Source organism: Neofelis nebulosa, chromosome 16, assembly GCF_028018385.1.
Source record: "Neofelis nebulosa isolate mNeoNeb1 chromosome 16, mNeoNeb1.pri, whole genome shotgun sequence".
Taxonomy (NCBI): domain Eukaryota; kingdom Metazoa; phylum Chordata; class Mammalia; order Carnivora; family Felidae; genus Neofelis; species Neofelis nebulosa.
In genome coordinates, this window is record NC_080797.1 from 29,725,089 (window position 1) to 29,739,531 (window position 14,443).

General features: G+C 44.2%; 1 protein-coding gene across 5 annotated transcripts; it reads right to left on the bottom strand.

Annotated features, from left to right (window-relative positions):
• Positions 1 to 1,673: 1,673 nt before the first annotated feature.
• On the bottom strand, positions 1,674 to 14,129 carry METTL2A (methyltransferase 2A, tRNA N3-cytidine). Of its 5 annotated transcripts, none has more exons than XM_058703226.1 (9): positions 13,973 to 14,129; positions 13,674 to 13,765; positions 11,582 to 11,934; positions 10,457 to 10,506; positions 10,076 to 10,136; positions 7,773 to 7,912; positions 5,855 to 5,961; positions 3,780 to 3,845; positions 1,674 to 2,964 (listed from the first exon to the last, which is right to left on the bottom strand). In XM_058703226.1, exons 1-9 carry the CDS (start codon positions 14,080 to 14,082, stop codon positions 2,786 to 2,788), a joined length of 1,158 nt encoding a protein of 385 aa, XP_058559209.1. In that variant the 5' UTR covers positions 14,083 to 14,129; the 3' UTR covers positions 1,674 to 2,785. The 5 variants fall into 5 exon arrangements, 4 of the variants coding, with proteins under 4 accessions (XP_058559209.1, XP_058559208.1, XP_058559207.1 ...); XR_009254800.1 differs by having other exon boundaries at positions 2,882 to 2,964; positions 3,780 to 3,986; XM_058703225.1 differs by lacking the exon at positions 1,674 to 2,964 and adding an exon at positions 2,971 to 3,649 and having other exon boundaries at positions 13,664 to 13,765; positions 13,973 to 14,110.
• Between the last annotated feature and the right edge of the window lie 314 nt (positions 14,130 to 14,443).

The following is a 14,443-nucleotide window of genomic DNA, read 5'->3' on the forward strand; positions in this document are numbered from 1 at the left end:
GCTGGACCCTGGCAGGGCCTCTGTGTGAGGCGGGGAGCTGTGGCAGTAGTGACTTGGTGTGGGCGTCAGAATATATGAGGGCATCGGCCCCCATATATTGAGGACCACAGGAGTTTGGGATTGTTGCAAAAGGAAACTTAAGTACAGAGAAGAATAAAAACTAGAATAAATCTTGTGTTGGATTGGTACCAAAGGCAGTGATCTGAACTGATAGTTTTTTGTTTTTTTAATATTCATTTATATTTGAGACAGAGACAGAGACAGAGCGTGAGCAGAGAAGGGGCAGAGAGGGAGACACAGAATCTGAAGCAGGCTCCAGGTTCTGAGCTGTCAGCACAGAGCCCGACGCGGGGCCCAAACCCGTCACCCGCGAGATCATGACCTGAGCCAAAGTCAGATGCTCAACCGTCTGAGCCGTCCAGGCGCCCCAGAACTGATGGTTTTCAATATGCAGTACTATAAAAATACAGATGCAAGTATGTGTGTGTGTACATACATGCAAATATCTTGGCGCTCCATCCACTCAGGGTACTGGGAACGGGCACATACCAGGAGCAATGAGCACACTCAGCTTGGTTTCTAAATACCTTTCTGCACTAAAAGAAACCAGCACCTCTTGGGGGGAAATGCTGGATTCAGACTGGGGCAGAGAAACTGTAAAATAAGCTTGGAACAACTTGTGCTTGAAGTGCTCTGAGAATCGTGGGGACAGTCACAAGATCACAGAAGCATTTGAAGAGGCTCCCACTGGCCAAATCTGGGGTAACAGGAGCACCAATGACAGTAGATGTAATAATCACTAAATAAAACAGAAATCTGAATCCAGATTAAGAGAAGTAAATGAATAGGAAAAAAAAGCTTTCCTTACAGAACCAATATATGGAGAAAAAATGGTAGGGTTAGGAGACACTCACAGGCTACCATCATAGTAATTCAGCCAAGAAACTGGAACACAGATGCCAAATGGAGGGTAAAGATTGATGAGGAATGGGTTATTTACCCGATTTCAAATCATTACCCTATGAAATGCTTATTAGTAACTTTTCAGTGGAGAAAAACAGCAGATACCACCTCAATGAAGTGTTCAAGGTTAACATGACCAATAACAGGGTAATTCAAAATCGATTCCCTGATAGAATGTAATGGGAAGAACACAGCATCACTCAGTGTTCCTGCCAGAAATGTCACTTGAACCAAATCATGAGAAAGCATCGACGAACCCAAACTGAGGGACAGTCTGCAAGATAGCCTGTGATCTTCAAATGTCAAGGCCATTGAAACAGGCCTGGGTTGTTCAGAGTATAGGGGACTGAGATATGACTACTAAATGCAACTTTTTTTCTAGTGATAGGTTATTGGGACCATTGGGAAAACGTGGTTATCTGTGGATGTTTTCAGATTTCTACTTCTGATGGATTTATTTGGTGATAGAATGTCTTTAGTTATAGGAATTATACATGAAAATATGCAGGAGAGTTGGGACATCACCTTGCAACCTATTCTTAAAAACTATTCTGAAAAGAAAATGGACTATTCTTGCAATATTCTTGGTAATTGGTACTTTTCTTTATGTGTGAAATTAAAAAAAAATTGCTTGTTTCTTATCACATTTCCACATGTAATACAATGATAAAAAGCAATTATGGGAATATTTGAGTTGAACATGCAAAACATAGGAAGAACTGAAAATTCTTTATTTGGTAAAAATTAAGAATACATTGTATAACTTATGAACCACCAAGAGGGAAACATGTAGGAGTGGTAACTGAAAAAAAGCAGAACATAAAAAAAGCAATACTGATGATGATCATTTTCAGTTGTACAGTCATGTGGCTAAAATAAAGTTCTCTCAATTCCTTTTGTGTCAAACAGTTAAGGGCACAATAAAAAAAACGAGACAAGTTTGCTAAATGTCAAGATCTTTTTTTCCCATTACTTATTTATTTTTTAAAATTTACATCCAAGAAAAGTCTAGATCGTTTTACTGTTTGAGAAATAGGTTACTTAGAGGGGGAACAGTGTCTAAAATTCCACAGAACTAGAGTTAAGTGGAGACCATGACTAAATAAATACGTAACAAGGACATGTTTTGATTCTCTTTAAAGCAGTAATTTTTTTTAATTGTTTATTTTTGAGAGGGGGGGAGGGAGGGAGGGAGACAGAGCGCCAGTGGGGGAGGGTCAGAGAGAGAGGGAGACACAGAGTCTGAAGCAGGCTCTAGGCTCTGAGCTGTCAGCACAGAGCCTGATGTGGGGCTTGAACTCATGAACTGAGAGATCATGACCTGAGCCGAAGTTAGACGCTTAACTGAGCCACACAGGTGCCCCTAAGGCAGTATTTTTGAGTCAGGAAAATATCCAAAGAAAGAGGATTCTTCTTGACGTGCTTCTTGCTGAACGAGACCTTTATTCACCGTATATATCAACTGCCTAGTCCAGACATTTGAACTCCGAAATAATTTAATGCAACTCACAGTCAGATGACACCTTATCACGTACAATACTTCCACATGGAAATAAATTCTTGACGCCTTTTGAATTCACGATTCCCATGAAATTTTAGTTATGATAAATTACAAAATGGCAAGAAAGATTCTTTGATATCTCAAAGTAAGAAAAAACTTAGGAAAGTACATATTAAAGGGCTTCCCAAATTGGAAGCACAATTATTAGAATCTTGATAAAAAGCAATTTTTTCTAGGTTTAAGGTTCAAGTCTGAATCCTTGGACTTTCCCACATCGACAAGACACCACTTGTGAATGTTCTTTTTAAAAAGCTCCAGAGCTCACGCGTCAGGAGCAGGTGCCACTGAGCCAGTGCTGGACAGAAGAGGCTTGCGGTATTTGCACTGAATCCAGACTCGGTACATGGTCAGCTGTTTCCCTCGGTTCACTTGCAATCGGCGATCCACCAGGTTCTGAACCTTTTCTAGTCCAGCCGTAGTGAAAAGTGTATCCAGCTCGTCTGGTTCGGAAAAGAGATGTTTACATATTTTCCGCTACAGAAAAAACATGGTCCACCACTTCCTATTATTAAATGGGGCTCCGTGAGACTGTTTTTATTTATGTATTACAAGTGGCTTCAGCAGGGCTGTTTATTTAGAAGTGTAGGAGCGACTTGGTAATATTAAGTTCATGTTTAAATGGGGGAAGCCAAACCTTCCGGCAAGGGCCCCTTGGAATCCAGAGGGAGAGCCTTAGAGCTGACAGGGAAGAATTTTCAAGGGTTTTATGGACACCTTAAGGGTATATGCAAAATCTCTCTGCACGTAATGTCAAAGCCACTTTTTTAGCAGAGAGTTTCCACTATATTTTAACCAACAGCTCAAAGAAGTATGTGGCACAATAAAGGGCCCAAGGATGGCACTGGTGGGGGAGGAACCCCGAGGCAGGGCAAGCCGCAAAGGAGGGCAATTCTGGATTACGCCTGGGAGCCGGGGCACGGGGAGCACAGCCTAATTCTGGCGCACCTACAGGACAACCCGGCTTACAGGGCAAAACCAGCTGCCCTGGGGTCTTGCCGAATGGGCAGGTTTTCCATTTGGGACAAAGCGACAGGGAGGAAGCGCAGACAGTCGAGGAGCAAAGCAGAGGACTGGAGGCTCCTGTAAGTGGAGCCCGTGTGGAGAACAGTGAACCGTTCAGGTGGCCTGGAAAGGCAGGAAAAGTCTTCAAAAGGCAGAAGGGCCATGACAGTTTTACTTCCGATACTGTATCAAGCAACATTTGATCTGGTGTTTGGGGGACTGTTAGCATGAAGAAAGATGAGCGTTTCCATACCTTGTGTGAAGAAGTAAACTCTAGTACCATCGCCTCTCACGTAGAAATTTTCAGACAGACACTGACCTGTGGAGCGATGTGATACACATCAGAGAGACTTTAAAGCACTTCCTTGAATTTCACTGCCAATCAAACGTACATCGTGATACCATTTCTCGGGCAGAGAACAGAATCCTTTCTTGGTTGCTCTGGGCACGTTGCAGGAATCTTTGGAGAAGAGGACCCCAAGGGGAGCGATCTAAATGCAGTGTTACATCACCCATGTGAACCTCAGCCTTCTGTTCTAGAGTTGTTTCGTGTTGGAAGGTGTTTTCCCCCCTCCCTGACTACATAAATACCACATACTCTTTGTAAAACAAAAGTAAATAAATAAAAGCCAGGGACCATAGCTGAGTCTGAGGAAAGGAAACTTGAGATAGACACCCTGACCATTTCCCATGTCTGTGCACGTGCCCACACTCGTTCACAAGTACAAGACATACGCTGTTTTGGTTACGGACGCTCTCCCTTCAGCCGCCAAGCCCTCTGACCTAACGTCAATTTACCAACCTGGTACGTCGCCCTTCTGTACCTTCTAAATGCCAATATGATCTTACTTGCTTCACTTCTGCTTATTTCTCTCCAGCTACTCTTACATGTGGGGTCAACTTTAAAATACTTGTCTGTACACTGCTCTTCTCATCTGGGAATGCAGAACGGAAACCCCTCCAAGACCAACAGTAAGGGATCTACCCCACGCGGCAGGCACAAGATTCCCCTCTCCAGAGCCATTCACTTGGTTTTCGAGATTTTGCTTACATATGTATTACATGCTAGTTCTTGAGGAATTCCCGAAAGGACTGTTAGACTGAGTCAATAGCCCCAGTGTGCTCAAAAAACCCAGTGGACGCCTGGGTGGCTCAGTCGGTTAAGCACCCTGCTTTGGCTCAGGTCACAATCTAATGGCTCGTGAGTTCAAGTCCCACATCGGGCTCTGTGCTGACAGCTCAGAGCCTGGAGCCTGCTTCGGATTCTGTGTCTCCCTCTCTCTCTGCCCCTCTCCCACTCACATTCTGTCTTTCTCCTTCAAAAAAAAAAATCTTAAAACAAAAACAAAAACCATTAATGAGCATAGCTCTTTTCGTGAGTTGGCAGATTAAAGAAGTGGTTATCTCATCCTAATTTTTGTTACCCTCAAGTTTGTTTTTGGTCATTTGGATATGTTCTTCTGGGAATCAAGTCTAAAATTTTCTTCCCTGTGTTTTGGGTGGGTTGCTGATCTTTTCCCTATCAACGTACCAACAGTCCCCGAAGAGCACAGATAATAATGCAGTCTTTATCTGTTCTATGCACCGAAATTATCGGTCTTTAAACTGTTTTAATGGCACCTTTGGCCATACTTTGTTTAAAATTATTCATGTAATCAAATGTCTTTTCTAAAACTAGCTCTTCTAAATGCAGCGGTCTTGGTTTTAAAGATTTGCCCAATACCTAGATCACACAATCTTCAAAAACATACCACCTTTGTCATGTATTAAATGACTTCATATTGGAGTTGTAACTCTAGGTTTCTAATCAATTTCACGGATTTATACGTCTATTCGGATGGCCAATCTGTTGTTTTGCTTACAGTAGCAAAATATGTTTTATTTTATTTTATTCTTAAAGTTTATCTATTTATTTGGGGGGGGTGGTGCAGACAGAGGGAGAGACAGAATCCCAAGCAAGCTCCGTGCTGACAGCAGAGAGCCCAATGTAGGGCTCGAACTCATGAACCATGAGATCATGACCTGAACTTTTAAGTTGGACGCTTAACCGACTGAACCCCCCAGGTGCCCCCACGATACCTTTTTTATTTTTTAGTTATTTATTAAAAAAATTTTTTTTAATGTTCATTTATTTCTGAGAGACAGAGATAGAGCATAAGTGGGGGAGGGGCACAGAGAGAGAGACACACACAGAATCCAAAGCAGGCTCCAGGCTGAGCTGTCTGCTCAGGGCCCATCGCAGGGCTTGAACTCACTAACTGCGCCATCATGACTTGAGCCGAAGTTGGACACTTAACTGACTGAACCCCCCAGGTAGTCCCACGATACCTTTTTTAAATCGAAGCTGAGCCATGTCGTGGCGGCCATAATCTCGCAGAAGCATCATCCCTCCGGGCTTCAGAAGCCTGCTCAGCCTGTTGATAGCCTTCTGCATCCTGTGGGGCAACAGAGAAGGAAGATCAGGTCTCCTTAAGGACAGGGTCCCTTCTCCTTGTAGCACGTCTGGAAGAGCCAGTGGACTTCGTAACCCTGCCTGACACATGGCCCCTGAAATCTTAGCTCCTCTGCTCTCCCTTCAGATGAGAACAGGAGCGCGTGTCTGAGCTTCTGATGTGCCTTCTGTGGTCTGTTCACAACTGTGGCTTCGACCCAGTCCCTTCAGTATGAAGAGGCCCGAGGACAACCTGCTTCTGCTGGAGAGTTCGACCATGGGCCAAGTCACATACTCTGCATCTGGCTCATTGCCCACTCCTGCGATTACTTCCCAGGGAAGCCGCCCCTGGCCTGTGCGCCTGTGCCTCTCTGGGCGCCATGCTGAAAACCTGCAGTGAGGACTACTAGTCGGTCGACTCCTCTGCCTGCCCCCCCAGGCCCGAGCTCTTTGTGCGCAGAGACTGTGTCTTTCCATTTGTTGAAGATCAAACCCTAAGAACTTGCAATTTACAGGGTGAGTCAGCATGCAAATGAGCACCTCGGCAGAGAGCTTTCCATTCTGACTGCACTTTCCATACACAGTCCTCGTGGGGGTTTCGGCTGTGCTAACCTCAGAAGTATAAGTGCTACACAGTCTATTTAAATACTGAATAATGAATTTTAATTCTAATGTTTTGTTTCAGTCCATGTCAGTTTTTAAGTCTATAGCAGTTAAACTTCCGCCGTTTAAAAAAAAATCTATCTAGTAAGCTCTACCCTCAATGTGGGGCTTGAGCTCATGACCCTGAGATTGGGTCACATGCTCTACTGACTGAGCCAGCCAGGTGCCCCTGAACTTCTGCAGTTATTAATGTTTAGAAGCATGCCTGGCTTTTGGGCTGTCCTGCATCTGCCTTTATCCACACTCACAATGTCCGTGTCAGGTCAGATGACTCAGTGCCATCCTAAAGGAAATGGGAGCCAGAGAAAATCAATCACTCCTCTGGGTCTTTGGCTGATGCTGCTTCCAGAGGACAGTACTTCATCAGGACAGCTGGTTGCCCATGTCTAAGAAGTTTTTTTTGTTTTTTTTTTTAAGGGAGAGAAGAGTGCATGTGAGCATGGGTGGGGGTGGGGGTGGAGTACAGGGAGAGAATCTGAAGCAGGCTCCATGCTGAGCGAGGAGCCCCTCAAGCTCGATCTCATGACTCTGAGGTCATGACATGAACTGAAATCAAGAGTCGATGCTTAACCAACTGAGCCACCCAGGCGTCCCTAAGAAGCTTTAACAGCATCTTTTAGAGTTTAGCAACTGACTTTCCTTTCATCTAAACTTTATTTTATGGAATTCTCTTGTAACTGCAGTTTTCCAAAGAACTTAAGCATAAAGGAACACCTGAGTTAAGGTTCACCATAAATTCTGTGTTGTTAATAAGCTTGGTTTAGTGCAAGCATTTAAAAAGGCCAAGGGTGACTGGCTAGCTTAGTGGGTACAGTGTGTGGCTCTTGGTCTTGGGGTTTTGGGATCGAGCCCCACGCTGGGTGCAGAGATTACTTAAAAGAAAAATTTAAAAAACACAGCCACTAAAGACTTCTCTCCCATTCCTTAGGGATGTTAAACCATAACGATGACCAATCACTGCAGTCAACAGGCAGAGGTTTAGAGGCTGAAAGAGAAGTTGGGAACTTGCAAATTTAGGAAAAGGGATGAGACACTTGTAACACTGACAGAGTGGCTTTTCCCTGCCTATCAGAGGATCCTTCTTACTCAGGGCCCAACTCTGACGAACGCTTTGTTTTTGTTACACTGCTGGTGAAAGGACCTCAAACTTACTTGTCTGGCACAACTGCAGAAAGAACAAATATGAGGATGATGATATCAAGACTACTCGTGGGCACTGGGTAACTCTGATCTTCATCACACAGATCGTGAACAAAGGCAAAACACCGGCAGGGATCATATGCTGAATTTGTCTGCAGACAGTTGAGAGACACACAGGTTAGAAAATGTTCTCTCTCTCTCTCTCTCTCACACACACACACACACACACACACACAGCCTCAAGGAAATCTTATCTTGCTTTAAGTGTAACTGCAGCTACTGCCCACTGAGGGTTATCGGTCTAATCATGAAGGCACGCAATCTTACTCAAAGGTTAAGATTCTTGAACAATTCCAGAGAGGAGCTTGTGGAATCCAACTGGTACTTTTGTTTATTTATTTTTAAAAGATTTTAGTTTTGGGGCATCTGGGTGGCTCAGTCGGTTGAGTGTCCGACTCTGGCTCAGGTCATGATCTCAGAGATCGTGTCTTCAAGCCCCACATTGGGCTCTGCACTGAGAGTGCCGCTTGGGATTCTTGGGATTCTCTCTCTGCCCCTACCTACCTCGTGCTTTCTCTCTCTCTCTGAAAATAAATAAATGAACTTAAAAAAAGATTTTTGTTTTAAGTAATGTCTGCACTCAACATGGGGCTCAAACTTGCAACCCAAGATCAAGAGTTGCATGCTTCACTGACTGAGCCAGCCCGAGGTGCCCTTAACCGGTACTTTTAAAACTAGAGTTCTTCATTCCTCTACTTTTATTCTTTACTCTGATGCAGAGTTAGATTTGAAGACTGGAAAATCATCAGGAAGGTAAGTGGCCATAAGGAAAAAGAAAACTCCCATCAGGAGAGAGGTAAAACATACAGACATTTAAACATTTAAGAGCATGATTGATTGATTGATTGATTGATTGATTTATTTATTTATTTTTATTTTTTTAAAATGTTTTTCAATATATGAAATTTATTGTCAAATTGGTTTCCATACAACACCCAGCGCTCATCCCAAAAGGTGCCCTCCTCAATACCCATCCCCCACCCTCCCCTCCCTCCCACCCCCCATCAACCCTCAGTTTGTTCTCAGTTTTTAACAGTCTCCTATAAGAGCATGATTTAAAACAACTCCCAACTCAACTATACCATATTACATAGACCACAGAATTCTCCAGGAAAACCTATTTCTCTAGATGTGGAAAATTTAACTTTATATTTTATTACCATAAAATTAACTAAAAAGCCCCAAAACTAACTAAAGATAAGCCTCAATATTCACCTGGTCTGGATCCATGAAAGTAACTCCGGAAAGACACAACTACCAATTCTGGAGCTCCTCCGCTACACGCATTAGACATGACCGTAACAGACACATTTTAGGGTAATTTCCCTTCCTATATCTCTTCTCCAAAAATTTGACTTTATTCCTCATTGGCCCCTGCTAATTCAAACAGGGCAAGTAGATTATCAGCTGGGCTGGGTCAATCAGACTATTCCTGGGGACTTTGGAATCAGGACAAGTCATTGTGGTGAGGCTCTGAGAACCCTGAACAGGGTGGACTGGTAAGGGTGAGCATGCCAGGATCATATGTAAAACCAGGAAAAACCTATTACAGAAAGTTGGTCTGTAAACAGAGAACAAACAAAGGACAAATGGGCACTGAGCTATGATTGATAGGAAACCACGAACTTGAGGGAGGTACTGTGATAGGAGGAGGAGAGGGTGGTGCCATCTTACTGGCTAGTCAACTTGCCTTGGTATCTGCCACCTTTTTAGGGCTCAGTTACAGTCCTGGCTACACTTTATGTCCTTGGGTTGCATGACCTTCTCTTTCTTTCACTGGCTGAGTTTGTCTAGATGTTTCTGTGACTAATAATTCAAAGAATTCTGACTAGAAACAGTCTTCTCATTTCAATCCTTAAAAGGAAAGTTTGGAGAGGTCAGGAGACAGGCCCAAAGTTCCACAGCTGGCCAGTGAGAGGTTCTGTATTCATGTTTCGTTTTTTCCGCTACTGCTGCCTGTAAATCTCTTACTTTCGGACCACATAAGAATAAGAAATAAAAGGGGCACCTGGGTGGCTCAGTGGGTTAAATGTTTGACTTCGGCTCATGGCTTGTGAGTTCGAGCCGCACACTGGGCTCCATACTGCTGGTGCGGAGCCTGCTTGGGATTCTTTCCCTCCCTCCCTCCTTCTCTAAAAAATAAATAAAAACTTAAAAAAACACAAGAATTAAAAACATTGCTAGAGACCCTGACTTTTAGAAGACATTTTCCCCTCTAACCAGTGAAAATGATGGATAGGAGCAATTACACTCACCTGGACCAGTTCTATAGCTGTGGAAGAAAAATCACAACAGTAAACAAAGAGTCCTGGATCACTGAAATGGGCAGAAAAACAGTAGAACAATTAAGACTATAAAGTGAATTGTGTCTGTTCTCTTTCCTGTGTGGCAGAGGTTAAAATATCAAAGACACCATATATTAACAATGGAACAGGTTTTGAATCTTACTAATTTTCCTGATGACAAAGATAACTTAGAAATCAAATTAAATCAAGACCATTAAAAAAAAAAAAAATCCAGACCATAAATCCGATCTCCCGTCACCCATGGTTCCCAATAACCACTGTTGCCAGTGAGAAACAACACAGCCCTTTCTCCTCTGTGCCGTCACACAGTTAAACTTTAAACACACTTACTTGTTAGTTTGTAAAATCGGAAAGACTGTGTTTCCCACACCACAACCAACCTGCAGACAGAAATGAACTTTTAGTTACAGGATTTTCCAAAAAATTAATTCCTGGAGCTAGATAAATAATCAATAATCTTGCCTCCTAACTCCATTAGGGAAGGTATGGTGACCAGAGCTAAATAGTACCCATGCAGTTCCCTGACCTTGACCTCAGAAAGTCTAAAAGAGGCAGCCATAGAAGACTTTGAAAGCATGGGCTTTCAACAGCAGAAGGGAGTTGGTATGGAAAAAAGGGCATAGATTGCTTTTACTTTTTCAGGCTTAGCAAACAGTCCTATAGATGAAATATTTTCTTACTGACCTGCACTATATCATTACTGGAAAAAATGTTTCTAATTGACTAAGCTGAAAAATTTATGAAAAGGGGACCACAAATAAGATTAGTCTGGGTGTGGTAATAATAAAACAACCACCATATACTAAGGACTCACTACTTGCCAGACACGATTCTAAGCCATTTTACATATGTTACCTCAATGTATGCAATCCTCGTAACTATGAGGCAGACAGAGAGGCAGAGGTCCCGTTCTGCTTGGGGAGGGTAAGGGACTACTGACGAGGTCACGCAGGAAGTATACTCAACCCTAGGGTAATCTGCTTCTGGGGGAGTGTATAGTCACCGTCTGGCCTCAGCAACACCACCCCAACTAGGAAGACAAGAACTCTCCCATGCCGGAGAAGCAGGCACCATCCCAACTAACCCCTCCATGTTGTAACTGTATTACAAGAGAAGTAAAGGACTTTGTCTTGTGACTCGGGACCCTTTTCTAGGTGGTAGGTACAGCACGATGCTACAACGTTCAGGGCAGTATGATGTTCCCAAGTAGCACCCCAGGTGATGTATCTGTGTGCTACAACCGCCAAATATCTGGTCTGAATTTAGGACATAACGTTAGCTAAAAAAAAAAAAAAAAAAAAAAAAAAAAAAAAAAAAAAAAGGAGGTGTTTCTAGGCCAATATAGGAGTCAAGTCTAGGCACCTTCTTCACCACTTTTGTGGTCAGCCTCCCTAGGCCACCCACGTGTACGACAGCCTCATTAACCCCATTATCAGGACAATAAAGGGGGGTTACCTCGAGTATTCGGTAGGTGGCTGAGGATCCAGGGAACTCATCAGCACAGATTTCCAGGTGATTGAATTTCTGAGTTACATTTTCTTCCACAGGAGCTGTCTGTGTTTCATGTTCAAGACTATCTGAAGAACACTTGTGCTGTTCTATTTTTAAACCAGGTCCATCCTCACTGGTCCTACATTCAGGTGCTTCACTCCTCTTGTCGGAGGGCAAATCCTCCAAGTGATCTTGGCTTTGGCCTGGTGCCAGCTCTGGGAATTCGGTAAAAAGCCAGTGTCTATCCTTGAAAAACCCGTTTTCGTGGATTTTGTAGAAGTCATTCCAATATTTGTGGGCATTTATTTCATAATCAACTGTAAACATTAAGGGAAGAGTTTAAAAAAACCATCTCTCAGGATTTTATTTGTCCCTAATGTCATATACCATTCTGTCTCATTGAATGTCATTTTATACTAAAAGTATCCTCAAGCAGAGCCATAGTCTCAGAGCTGGAAACCTTTTAGTCCTACCAAGTACCCTACCTGAACTCCCTCTGCATCCTGTCCTTCTAGGGAGTCCAGCTTCTGCCAGCGAACTTACTACCAATTCTCCACCCACATCTTTGGGTGGCTCTTAACTACTAGAAAATCCTAACATTAAGCAAAAAAATCTGTCTTCTGATCCAAAAGTCCTACTATTTCATTTCTTCTTCTTCTTCTTTTTTTTTTTTTAAAGTTCTACTACTTCTTAGGGCCATACAGAACCACTCTTTTGCATTTAAGGGCGGTTATTTCCACCTCTAAATTTTCTCTTTTACAAGTGAAATGTCCCAGGTTCTTCAGTTATTCCCCATGTAAACTCAATGGTTATGATACAGGCAGCTCTTCGTAAAATACACTCCCGTCTGTGGCTCTTCATAGAGTGTGGAGCTAAGAAATGAATTCAGTAATACCACAAGATACTAAAAAATAGAAACAAGGCTAAAAGGAAAGGAGAAATGCTGACAAGAGAGAAAAATGTCTTCAGATGAGAAGAGTTTTGATGATGTAGGACAGGAGAGACTCAAGAAGGGTAGACTGTTTACGCTGTAGTCTAAGGTGATCAAGGCAGTGTTAGACTTGAGTTTTGTTTTCTTTTTCTTTCTTTTTTTTTGTTTTTTAAGGCTTCAGTTTTTGGTTCTTTGCCAGACCTTGACTAGTGTAGTTGAAATGAATACAAATCTAAGAAATTGGATTTTAGTTCCACCCTTGCTACTACTAACTAACTGCTTACCTCTGGGAAAGGCACATAATGTCCTGTGGTCCAAGTTTCTTTAACTGTAAAAAGAGGATATTGGACTACATGATTTTCAAAATCCCTTTCAACTCTAACCTGCATTGATCTAGTCTCTGTCAAAGCATGAAAGTGAGTATTTTGCAACTGGAATCTTCTAATTGTTACACTGAACTGTGGGATTACTACCCTCTCAATTTCTAGTCCTACTTTCAATTGTCTTTTAGGAAAAAGGCCCAATCAGTACTAGTTTGAGTACCCAGAGATATTCTGCAGTGAAATCATCCACCTCTCCAGAAGGGGCCTCTTTTTCTTTGGCCAGACTTATCTACACTCTGCTTCACCCAGCTCTCCTCGGCAGAAGCCTTAAATCCTCATAGCCATCACACGAAGAAAAGACACATTCACCAGTCATTGGCTTCCTCCCCCAACAACATTGGGAATCAGATCACTAGAATCTAGCTTCAATCACATTTCCTCAGTAAAAGTGCAATCACATAGAGAAAGCACAGCCTCTAAGCCAATCACGTGACCACACGGTTGACAAAGGCGAGTCACATTAACATGGGTCTAGACAACGTAACTAAAACTTAATCGCTAGAAAATATCAAGATACACTTACTCTCAAATAAAGCCCAAAACAAAACTCCCTGTTTGCTCTAACAAGATTTTAGGGTGACGCCCTTTTCCGTCCTAACCCCCCCCCCTCCCGTTCTACCCCCGAGTTCGGTATCAGTCCAGTAACAAAGGCTCCTGGCGGTCTCGGTTCTCTGACTCTCGTGGACAGTGCGTTCAGCAGTACACTGGCTGCAGATACCACCGAGGGCCCACCTGGGCGCACCTTGCTTCTCCTGGCACACTCGCTGGGTACTGTTCTCCCGGACTTTCCTCTCCGCCGCCGCGGCCTGCTCTTCCGACCACTCAACATTGTCCCTGGGAAAATCAAACGGGCAGCTTAGAGGCCTCACGTTCCAGCCGCGGGCAGGGTGAGTCGCTGGCCCCGGAGCGCCTCTCCCACGGGAGGAGAGCGCCTCAAGCAGGGCAGCGGGACTCGTGGCCGGCGGTCAGGGGCTTCTCGCAGCGCCCGGGGCGGCGGGCCACAGGGCGAACCGCAGGCCAGGCGAGGGGCAGGGCGGTTACCAGGCATTATGGTGGAAGACGCGCGCCGGATCGCTCAGGAACCGGCTCCCAAACTGCTGCCTCTTCTGGCCGACGGCAGCGGGCGCGCACTCGGTGTAGGGACCAGCCATGACACCGGAGCCGGATATGCTTACTTTTCCGTAAAGAGAAAACTTCCTGCGGAGCCACGCCCCCTTCCGGAAGTCGCGGAGTCTGGGCGGGAAAGGACCAGGGCAGGGCGGGGCGCGGCAGTCCCCTGTGGAGGTTGGTGCTCGAGCTCCGCCCACTGGGGCGGGGCCTGAGTTGGGGATGGGGTTGGGGAATGGGGCGGGGCGTACTCTGGCAGAATTTCTTCTCGGAGTGGGCTTCCTACTCCCCATCCCTTGCCAGGAGGCCCTAGTGGTCTTGCAGGCCCGCAAGAAAGTGGGAGACATTAATTAAGCTTGAGCCTCCTCTCTATGCTGGAATCCTCTAGCAGGTTCCCCTGTTTCC

What these genes read in the sequence shown, in the direction of transcription:
- METTL2A (XM_058703224.1), bottom strand. Translation starts at nt 14,082, where the DNA reads ATGGCTGGTCCCTACACCGAGTGCGCGCCCGCTGCCGTCGGCCAGAAG. An exon ending in AGTGTGCCAGGAGAAGCAAG is followed by an intron (nt 11,935 to 13,673) that starts GTGCGCCCAGGT and finishes TAATGTTTACAG; the next exon opens with TTGATTATGAAATAAATGCC. An exon ending in AGTTTACTTCTTCACACAAG is followed by an intron (nt 3,650 to 3,779) that starts GTATGGAAACGC and finishes CTGCCTTTCCAG; the next exon opens with GCCACCTGAACGGTTCACTG.